This window comes from Neodiprion virginianus, chromosome 2, assembly GCF_021901495.1.
Source record: "Neodiprion virginianus isolate iyNeoVirg1 chromosome 2, iyNeoVirg1.1, whole genome shotgun sequence".
NCBI classification, from domain to species: domain Eukaryota; kingdom Metazoa; phylum Arthropoda; class Insecta; order Hymenoptera; family Diprionidae; genus Neodiprion; species Neodiprion virginianus.
In genome coordinates, this window is record NC_060878.1 from 1,561,350 (window position 1) to 1,572,085 (window position 10,736).

Below are 10,736 nucleotides of genomic sequence, written 5' to 3' on the forward strand. Positions count from 1 at the left end.
ACACATCAGAATGCCTGATCAGTAGGTCTCATACACTCCTTGTAAGTATTAACTGAACAAAAAATTGAACGAGATTATTCGTTAGAAAAATGTTAGAAATAACAAGTATAAAATAATGTGAAAATTACATAATGGATTTCACACGATCATCGATTGTTTGATCCGAAAGAAACTATTTGCGATTCGTGGAAAAATTCTACTCCGCGTTAACGTTGACGGATTTAAATGCAAATTGTGGTAATATGAGATGAGCAGAGTGGAGGAAAGGCTGAAATATAATGATGATGGTAAAAATAATAACAACAACAACAATAATAATAATAATTGGAATCGCTAGCTGTGGATTTCACGGCGTAGGAATATACGCATGAATTTATGACTCCCATGCCGCACCAGGGACGTCCCGATTCCAGAGGCAACAGACCTCCCGGCAAGACCTCCTTAAGGACAACGTAGGCTGAAATTCCACGCAGATAGTCATTAGGAGAGGAAGCGATTTTTATACCTGTAAGGTACCCCCGTGCCTCCTGATGTCAGACCTATGTCGGGCCTGTGTTCTACCTTCAAACAACACCGCCTTCGACAAGTGTCTCCTTCGTCTAATTGGCCCAAGTTCTAACAGCCCCATCTCTAGTTCCCCGAATCCTTTTCTCTCTCTCTCTCTCTCTCTAGGTCTTTCGCTTTTTCCCGAAATTTCGACCACATTTTCCCGAGTTCACGTCAGGTCTGAGTGATTGTGAAAAAATGTGGCAGTCGTCTGTCGGCTAAATTCCAATAGCATGATTCGAATTAGACAATTTGATCGGACTTGGTTTACGTTCGAAAATTGTCTTCAAGTTGGGTGTGAAAAAGTGTTAAAACCAGAGTAAAGAAGCGAGCCACTTGTCGGCGGAAGCAGTTTAATGATGGTTCATTGCAGTGGGAGGTAAATGAGACGTCAGACGCCTGTCTCGACGTTGTATCTATTTGACGACGGCTAAGTAGCCTGCATCCGAAATGGACCGCGCGTTGATGTGGATGATACCGCATACATCACGTACACAACGTAAATTTGAACATTTTAAAGTTTTGTGAAAGAGGTTTTCATTTCGACGATAGGATCCAGTCGTCATTCCGGTTAATCATACTCTAACGAAAGTGTAAGACGGGCTTTGAAAGTTGAAACAAGTTGAAAATCAGCGGTGACGAAAGTCAAGAGTTCTTTCATACTTTCGCAAAAAAATTGGATCGGATCCTCCCGTGGCGCCCTGGCGCTACAAGCGGCCCTGGGAGAGCATATCGCGTCTCTCGCGACTCGAGGGGAAGAGAAAGAGAGAGAATACCGAGGTGGAGAGAGAGAGAGAGGAGCGTCGTTGTCCCCCCGACGACCTGGCGGCAGTTCGAAACTCAGAACGGACACGCAGCCGCTCCTGGGGGGCCGCAGGTAAGACAAAAAGGCTGAAAAAAGGGAGAACCAGTCTCGAACGGAGTTCGTGGGAGCCACCGAGAGACACACCAGACAGAGTCTCTACTGCCCGCGAGGACTGAACGTTCGAACTGCCGCGTATCGCGTCCGTCTTTTACGCGTTTAATCCGCATCACGATAGACGAACGCGTTTTACCCGCAACGCGAGTTGCATGAGTTAAAAAAAAATCGGCGATCATTCGCCTGACATCGGAGGCTCCGAAAGCGCCACCGCGCAGTGTTATGACGCTAGGTGATAAGTGCGAGTTTAAAAAGTGATCCGCGCCTTCCCGCAACTCGATATCCGTCGACGTCAAAACGGTGAGTAAAAGATACGCGGTGCCCGTTAAATTTGGCTCTTCTGCGTCTCAGTCGCGCGTTTCACCGTCCGAATTGCGCACTTGACCGTTTGAACTTTGAATAACCAATCCGCGAGATGAGACGAGCTGGAAGAATCGAGGAAAAGGCTGCGTGAGGTGCTTGACTGGTTTTACGTATTCTCCAGGTGTCCGTGCTTAGCGTCGTGGTGCATAAATGTGTTCCACGGTGCGCGGAGCTTTCGCAAACGATTCCGGATAACGAATTACGGATGGATATAAATGCACCGACCCTCGCGCTTCGGCAAAATCTATTCCCAGCTATGCGGGAGCCTGTGTTTTCATACATCGGCGAAATGATCGGAATTAAAGATATCCGGTTCGCCCCGTTGCAATATCGGGATTGATTTGGATTTTATAGTCAACGCGAACGCGACGCGGTTTCACGACGCATGTGAAACGGGGAACGGTTTGACTTGCTCTTGGTGAAAATATTCTATTCCCCGCAATGGCGCTCGTCCAGGGTTTATATACGTATGTATATGCGAGTTATTATACCGCCTCGGGGCATATAACGAGTTGAGATCAAGGCGGGGCTCTCTCGCTACTGGCCTGTCTCTCCATGCCCGATGCTGACAAACATACATCCACTCGACCAGGTACACGTGTACGTCGAGTGTCCACCAGCCTCGCTCACATGCTAAGAAATGGCTTGATGTGTACGTGCATGGACGGACCTTTCGACGCGGACACCACAACCGTAATCGAAAGAAATCTCATCTCTGTAACGCGGCGCGACCATTCGATGCAGTTATAGATATTTGTTGTGCAACCGGCAATATCGCGCCTCTAACGTGTCCGTTACTGGACCTTCGATCGTTCCAATCCGCGTGATCCAGGGTATCCGATTTTCGTTAAGAGGAAACCGATTTTCTTCCAGGAACGATGATGGGGCAGTGGTGGAAGCCCGTTATGCTGGGCTGGGGCTTGTCGACGATCCTGTTCCTTTTGGTCCTTCAAAACTCGGTGAAAACATCGTTGGCCTGTAACGAGGCGATCTGCGCCAGCGTTGTCAGCAAGTGTATGCTGACCCAGAGCTGCAAGTGTGACCTGGTGACCTGCACCTGCTGCAAGGAGTGTTTCAGCTGCCTCAGCTATCTCTACGACGAGTGCTGTTCGTGCGTCGGTGAGTACGATCATTTACGGAAAGTAAGAGGGTCGAAAGTGCGGATATATATGCTTATTTTCTCTGACGTTTTAGTTATTTATACCTGCGAGGCATTTTCCCCTCTGTGTTTCAGACCTTTGTCCAAAGCCGAATATCACCGTAAATCCACTAAGCGCAAAGTCCCATGTTGAAGAATTCGCCGAACCGGTACCTGGACTTTTCCAGGCTTTAACGTCCGAGACGGATACCCTTAGACGATGGCTGACCTTCACCTTTCCCGTCGACTTCGATATCTCTACTTACAATCCGAAGAACGAAAAGGAAGACTATCACATGCGTGAGTCATTGTGTCTCTTTGCCCCAAGGATTTTCTTATTCCTCGACTAAAAGTTCCGAAGGCTGTTGTACTCGCCAACTCTTTAAATTATTTTTCTTTGTTTTCTCTTTGTCTTTGCAGAAACCGTTGAGCAGGAGGTCCAGCCCATCAAGACGAACGTGGTGACCTTGAATTGCACCGTCGCGTTCATGGCTCAGTGCAACTCCTGGCACAAGTGCAAGGCATCCTGTCAGAGCATGGGGGCAACCAGTTACAGATGGTTCCACGATGGGTGCTGCGAATGCGTCGGCGACACCTGCATCAATTACGGTATCAACGAGTCGAGGTGCGAGGGCTGTTCCCAGACCTCCGAGCTTAGGGATGATCTCAAGAATCAGTACGACGACTACGGTCAGGACGACGACGAATTATTGGACGAAGATTTTTGATGCCGATGGTTGGATTCAAGTCTGCGAGCGAGACGGTTCGACAAGATGCGCTGGATCGTACGTATGCGAAACGTTGAGTAAATTTGTTCAAAAATTACACGTGCAAAGTGACACGGATACGCGAATTTTTTATTACGAAATGTTGATGTCTGCCGCGAGTAGGTGGGAACGAATTCGTAGATTCCAATCTTTTGAGATTACTGTTAAATGGTTTGGAATTTCGAAACCCTTTCAGCCTAGTGGGTGGATTTATATTATGGTGTATTTCTTGTATATCGTTTTTTTTAACGGTCTTTTAAAGCAGTTTCACGACGAAACTGATGATAATTTACCTATACGTTATTTCTAAGAATATCTAGAATGTCTAGAATAATTTTATCAGATACCTATCATTGTACTGTGCCATATGAATAAAATTACGTAGAAGCAGATTCTACTTTATTCTGTTGCCGAATGTATTTTTCTTCAACAGCTAGCAAAGATACGGATTAATCAATCGACACAATTACCGTTTAAGGATACTTCAATTTTTTTTTTCGTAGAGGTATGTGTTGTACTTTGTATAATAGTTTGTGATTCACGGATACAAGGTGAAAAATTGGTTCAAGATATGATTCACATAGTCATTTTCCTGTCAAAAAATAAAAATGATAAAGAAATAGGTTACACCTATTCGAAGGTCCAATATATATATATTATCATTTTGTGCCGATAAGGCTCGATCAGAATTTACCATTACGTCTATCAAACATATTAAAAAACGTACACGCAGGACATCTTGGATTTAAACGGATGTATAAAACTTTTTCTACTACAATATAAAACATCTAAACGAGCATTTTCATGATTTCAAATCAACGCAGAGGTCGCCAGAATAGCTGGTATCAGTTCCAGAGCACGATTTGAAATAATTAGTGATTTTAGCATGTCGAAGCGACTTGTTATTACGAAAATGTTAGCGATTCATAAGTGAAATATAGGAAACGGAAGGATTTTCGAAACTAGAGTTCACAACTATAACTCTATGTAATTCACACCAGCGATAATTATTTTGACAAACATTTTCTGCTCTGCAGCGAATGGTTTTCACTTCGAGGGAGGCAAGATTAATATAGGTACGGGTAGTAAAAATTTTAACTCTTACGTAGTTGTATAAACAAGAACAGCGAGGGGATCGATCCTCCCGTTTTTAAAACGGGTAACTAACGCGTTAGGCTATAGATGTATACAATCTGTACATTGTACAACATTCCTTCAACCGGCGAAGGACGACTTGGTCATAATTAAAAAGAGATTGTTCAAACGATATGTTCTAAATATATCTCGTTCATGTCGGAGGATCTTTATCGGTTCGTTCGCTGTTTTCAGGGAGCTTGATGAAGGGCAGGTCGCCTCCGCTCCACATTGAGTATAACTGGGACCGTGAGGATTCCTGAAAAAATTACATTTTAATATTCGCTATTCAAATGGCGGGTGCAGATCCTGCAACGGAGGAGTCTTCCTCTTCACCGTATACACTGCGGTAGGTTTTCTCGTTAAGTTATCATTTTTATACCCCTCCGACGACGCCACCCTCCGAACCAGATCGGCACGAGTCCGTCGACGAGCTGCTTTTCCTCGAAGCCAGCACCTCGCTCATCCCTGAAACGGTGGATACAAACGTTGGTCAATATTCTCGCAGAATGATGCCGAAAATTAGCGGAATTGATCATACATACCTGCATCTGATTCCCTCTGGCCGATTCCACTCTGATCACTCTGCGAGTGGATGCTGTCCTTGCTATCTCTGTGACCACTTCCGCTGGTTCCACTCTGTTCTGAAACTTTGAGTAAAAACGAAATAAGACCAGTTCATAGTTCGGGAATGATAAGTGCAGAATAATAATCCGATTTTTTATCTTCTCGAATGCGGTTGCGTTGTGACAATTTTAACGTCATAACGTCATCAAGTCTAATTACAGTTCTTAATTCATGTCCTGAGAAGTCTCTCCACGATGGTATTCACAAAATGTTTGCGAAACTTGAGCAGGGCTCTGCGTAACGTTTAAATGTTACAAGGTTGGCAGAAGAGTGAGTACTTTTCTCACCGTTGCGCAAGTGGACAAAACATTCCAACAATCGGCGCCGTGAAAAAGCACACTCACCGGAATGGTCCGAGTGGTCGCCAGCGTCTCGTGGCCAGTACCTCAAACTCGATCGATTATCGAGCCAGGCGGTGCTAGAACAGTCGCTGTTTCTATCGAAGCTACACGTTGTCAGAGTGACATCTGGAATATGCTGATTCGGATGATACAGCTGGGCCGATGGCCGGATACCTGGACAATAACGATGTTGAAACTAGTCCTCCTCGTAAGCGTCTTCCTCCTATTCTTCCTGCGACTAAAGGGATTGACTCCACTTGACCTTACCCGGTTTGCACGAGAGTAGCTGAATGGCCTCCCGGAGTCCATCCTGACTGGCCATGGTCGATGATTTCCAGGACGAGTCGGGGGTGACGGCTCGACTTCGTTCCTGACTGGAAGGCACCTTCAGCTTGGTCCTGGCGTTGTTCTGATGGGCGGTGGGCGCCTCGAGGAAGTCGGATACGTGGCGACAGTCCCAAGGCATGGACCACCGTCTGGTTGCGTTCTCGACCGTAGATCCCGACATCTCGGCGGCGGCGGTTTCCGACCATCGCCTCTGAACCTGCAGAGGAAAGAGCGGATAAGGCAGACGCGATCGCTGCCCCTGCTGCTGACCGCCGGACGAAGAGCCCCCCGAAGGACTGTACAGCCTCTCGAAACATCGCTGCAAAGCTGCCACCTCGCACTCTGACCTTCCGGTTCGAGAACAGGAACACTCTGCCATTCCACCTGCCAAAAGCAAGAGAGCCGTTCATAGCCACGCCGCTAAGTCTCCCAGGTAGCACACTGTTGGATGTTAGTTGACTTGATATCGATAAAAAATCTCAGTCAACTATTTCAAGTCAACTGGGAGTAGGGATATTATGAGCCGATCTTTCACTGTACACTGACTAAGAGTGCCCGAGTGTCCTCTGAAATGTCACGGTAAAGGCAACACCCGACCTCAACTATTATTTGGTTTTCAGTTGACTGTCAGCAGTCAACACAAAAAGGCGATAATTTGCAAATTGGCTAATTTCGTGGACTAATAGTCAGTTTTCATCAAGTACGAGATAACGATTAGTCAGTCTAACTGCCACCAGACGTTGATGTTCATTCGGCACATTAATGCGCTCGCAGAAACAATCATTTGTCTAAAAAATATCAAAACTTGTCACTTGACTTTCCAGTGGTAACTGGAATAAAGTAACAATGGGTTGTCTAGTCGGATCGCCTTATACTAGGCATTTCAGAGGACATTCGTAAACTTGAAGTATACCGCATGTCAACTTTAAGTCCACTTTGTTGACGATCTATAGCCATTAAAATATAGCCGACCTTTTGTCTATTTTTTATCAACATTGCGTCAAAATTTTTTTAATTCCATTTTTTGTAGTCGAATGATGGTCAGCCTCTGAATGAGTGTGCTACCTGGGATTTGTGTCACCCTATCTTGTCAACGCACCTAGGCACTCGCAGCAAGCGAGGCAGAACTGATACTGTAGATTGATGAAGGTCAGTAAATTGTCGCAGAGGATATCCTGAAACGATAGATGATGACGGTGAGGGGTAATGGGCATTGTTTGCGCGCTGGTCCTCGTCTACTAACTTGGGAGTCGACCGTTCCACCTTGAGCCTCTCCAAGTGCCGCCATCACGTGGCTGACATGGTTCTTCACGGTGTTACTGGCGACGTTGGTAGCCCGAGTAAGCTCTTCCCATCCGGCGAGACACTGTCCAGTCAATTTGCACCTTGCTGCCAACGCGTCGTGGCCTTCGTGAGTCGACAGGAGGTCCTGCAGGGAATGCGCGAGCTTCGTACCGGCGGTGCAGAGTCCGTTCAGCGTCTGGAGGTCCAGGAATGATGAGTGAAAAAGACGACATAGAGTGCCGTGAAGCATCCCGACAATGAACTCACCTGAAGATAGGCCAGCCAGCTGCTCAGGCACTCGCGGATCTCCGCACCTTCTTCTGCCATGATTCGAATTTGGAATTTATCTTTCCAACAATCGCGATCAGACACCAAAATCTCGGGATTTCGTGTAAGTGATTAATTCGTGTAACTATTTCAGGGGCTGCACGTGACCCTCTTTCCCAATTCACCGTGTAATCTGCAAGCTCGTACTTCACCTAGGTGAAGCATGTCCTTGATGTACTTGACATTGCGAAATTATCACTTCCGGCGAACATCACAGGTGATTTATGACCAAGTAGCTAGTAATGGATTTCGACCTGAAATAGGTTTCGGACTATGCGGTTGTGGGTTTGACGGTAAAACTTAGGTCAGTTGCAATTTATACTCTTTTGTAAACGAATTTTACGTTATTATCGGAGCGAAGGATCTACGAGGTTTTCCGGTACTTTGTCTTGCAGTCACTATAGCGTATATATACGCGAGGATCAAAATATCCCGCCACTGGAATGGAATGCGAATCGCTGTTGAGGGAAATATGCTTTAGTCGTTTTTCCCGCAGTGTTGAGTATCGACGATGAGGTCTTTCAAATTCTTCCAAACCATTACCGAGATGGACTGCAAGTGGATTCTTGAGTGATACGCAATCCAAACATATCCGAGTCGAGTACACTGAAGAGCAAAGAAGCAGCGATCTCCCCAGACCGAATATCCGCACTCACTTGGTCAAGCATCGTGCTTTCCAAATCCAATGCCTGTTCGAATTGCGTTGCTCCAGCTAAACCGCGATATTGACGTAAAAGCTACAGAGCGACCGGCGCCATGTTGAGCTCCAAACGTGCCCAGCTCGTCGGTACTGAAACTCTGCTAGTCTGTGTAGGTACGGAAGCATTGTATCCGTGGAATACCGAGGTAGAATAAACACCGAGATACCCAAGCTGGTGCGCAACGTTTCTATCACGCCTGCGCTCGATCGCTCCTTCTCTGCGCTGACTATCAGAGCCAAGCCTCAACGTAGAGACGTAACGACGACGGAACGCCTGCGCTCTTCGTTTAACTGTAAGCGGAGAAGAACAGTGACGGTTGAATGGAAGCAAACGTCTCTGGAACACTCTTTTGCTCATGTGGTATAATTTTTGTTTCTTACATTTCAAAATCCTTCTTGTAATAAAGAAGAATTGACCAAGAGTTTAGGAGAAAGCATTACCGGGAGTTAAAATTGAGTGAACCGTAATCTCGACTGGGTTTCTTATGTCACGTTACATTCAATTTCCAGCAGTATACATATAGTGGCGGTAAGAGTTCTCTTCAACAAGATCGCGCAATACCGATATTTGCTTACCAATCGAAAGGTTTCCCCGGGTACCCCCGATCTGGTTACAGTCTCTCCTCCCCGCTAACGAACGTTGCTGCGCACCAGGTGAAAGGGGCACCAACAGAGCGTGACGTAATCGGGGAAAAAAAGGCTCGCATGTGTGCCTGTCCTCGTGTAGACTCACAACTCACAAACACAGTGAGAGGCACGAGCGTGCGTGAGAGAAAGACACAGAGGTCGACGCAAGGTGCGAATGTTCCAGCTGTGTGCCTGTAACGCAACTTAACGGTACAACCGATCGTTGCCAGCTCTAACCGATTCCTGTCAAGCTACTTGGGACCAAGTAACTTCTGTTCCAACTATCCGTATGCCGATGCTGATGCCGATGTCGATGGTTCGAAGAGACCTTGACTTTACTGACCCTGAAGACAACCGCCGGCGACGTCGGTATGGTCAGTATGGAGTAATCCATACTTGATGTATGCTGAGTATGGAGTTTCCATACCTGGGAAAAGTAGCGAAAGACTTCTACAGATTGGACGTTATTGGTAGGCGAAGACTCGAATGGAATCAAATTAAAAACTTTCCAAGATTATTATCGAGTCAGTTAGCTTCGTTACCTCGAACTTTCTGCGTATCTATGTCTATAAAAATACTTTACCCACTTGCATTGCATACAAAATTGATTTCTTTTTTTTTTTTTTGAGAGAGAGAGAATTATCCATTCATCCCAGCATCGTCTCGCGCTGCGGTATGAGCATTTTTTCATTTTACAGAGGTTGAAAACTCATGTCTTTGGTTGATAATGGTATCTAGATTGATTGACACAACGATCCTTCACATTCGGCGAAAAATGGTGACAGAAATCAATCGAGTCTCCGTCATGAATAAGTGAAATATTGAACTTTAAGTACGTTTGGTTTTATTGAAATATTATGTATAAACGAGGTTAATATCTTTCGAAAGTGCAAAGATACAACGTTAATCAAAATATCATGAAACTGTCATAGAGTAAATGAACAACCCCCCTTCCGTTCCCACTTCTATAACGAACTCCATACCTGAAGAAATTGCAACTCACCGGCCCTGCTGACGACCAAGACGACCAAGAACGGGCTTAACGACGACTCGACTTACCGGGTGACGACCAGAGAAGAAGGTCAACGAGGTCATCGAGCTTGTCGCGATCCCTGAAGACTTAGTATGCACAGTGCAATGGTCTCTCTGTAGATTGAGAGTTCAGCCTGAAACATGGACGAAGTTACATGGACACATGTATATAGTACCTACATCTCTGAGTTGTACCGACTGGTCGAAATTGAAAGTATGACCGGCAGACGATTCAGCGTGAGGAGCCAGATGACTGGGGTCTTTTTATTCCTCCTTTCTTTTTATTTTTTTCACCTCAGGCTTTCCGGCTGTATCACATGTGTTCGCTGTATACGCATATATATATATACATATATATAAATTTGACCTAAATTGCGGCGCACTTTTTTTGGACCCGATCATCCTCTGAATTGAGTAAACGTTCCCAGTCCTCGAAGAAGCTTGGCATGCTGATTGCAGAAATGAGAATCGAGCGCTTGGTTATGTAGTTGGTAATTGTTGTATGGATGTAAAAGGTATTAAACTCGTCACGCTCGTTATCGGGCGCTAGGATCTGCGCATGCTATTATCTGTAATTCCATACATGATTTTCATATTAATTAGC

The 10,736-nt window shown here is 45.7% G+C and overlaps 2 protein-coding genes across 4 annotated transcripts in view; one reads left to right on the forward strand and one right to left on the reverse strand.

Annotated features, from left to right (window-relative positions):
- Window positions 1-1,353: 1,353 nt before the first annotated feature.
- Window positions 1,354-4,125, forward strand: LOC124296899 (twisted gastrulation protein homolog 1-A-like). 2 transcript variants are annotated; one of them, XM_046747308.1, is made up of 4 exons: window positions 1,354-1,423; window positions 2,702-2,947; window positions 3,063-3,266; window positions 3,387-4,125. In XM_046747308.1, exons 2-4 carry the CDS (start codon window positions 2,707-2,709, stop codon window positions 3,692-3,694), a joined length of 753 nt encoding a protein of 250 aa, XP_046603264.1. In that variant the 5' UTR covers window positions 1,354-1,423; window positions 2,702-2,706; the 3' UTR covers window positions 3,695-4,125. The 2 variants fall into 2 exon arrangements, with proteins under 2 accessions (XP_046603264.1, XP_046603263.1); XM_046747307.1 differs by lacking the exon at window positions 1,354-1,423 and adding an exon at window positions 1,456-1,765.
- Window positions 4,126-4,170: 45 nt separating this feature from the next.
- LOC124296898 (uncharacterized) overlaps window positions 4,171-10,736 on the reverse strand; it is a 31,865-nt gene continuing 25,299 nt past the window's right edge. Inside the window, exons 2-11 of one of the 2 annotated variants that reach the window (XM_046747304.1) lie at window positions 10,104-10,266; window positions 9,050-9,527; window positions 7,714-8,764; window positions 7,406-7,642; window positions 7,262-7,337; window positions 6,103-6,546; window positions 5,839-6,009; window positions 5,413-5,517; window positions 5,250-5,335; window positions 4,171-5,126 (exon numbers count right to left, since the gene is read on the reverse strand). In XM_046747304.1, the coding sequence (XP_046603260.1) occupies window positions 5,022-5,126; window positions 5,250-5,335; window positions 5,413-5,517; window positions 5,839-6,009; window positions 6,103-6,546; window positions 7,262-7,337; window positions 7,406-7,642; window positions 7,714-7,773 (1,284 nt within the window). In that variant the 5' untranslated portion in view covers window positions 7,774-8,764; window positions 9,050-9,527; window positions 10,104-10,266 and the 3' untranslated portion in view covers window positions 4,171-5,021. Of the gene's footprint in view, window positions 5,127-5,203; window positions 5,336-5,412; window positions 5,518-5,838; window positions 6,010-6,102; window positions 6,547-7,261; window positions 7,338-7,405; window positions 7,643-7,713; window positions 8,765-9,049; window positions 9,528-10,103; window positions 10,460-10,736 lie in introns of those variants that run through there. The other variant, XM_046747305.1, reaches the window with a different exon arrangement.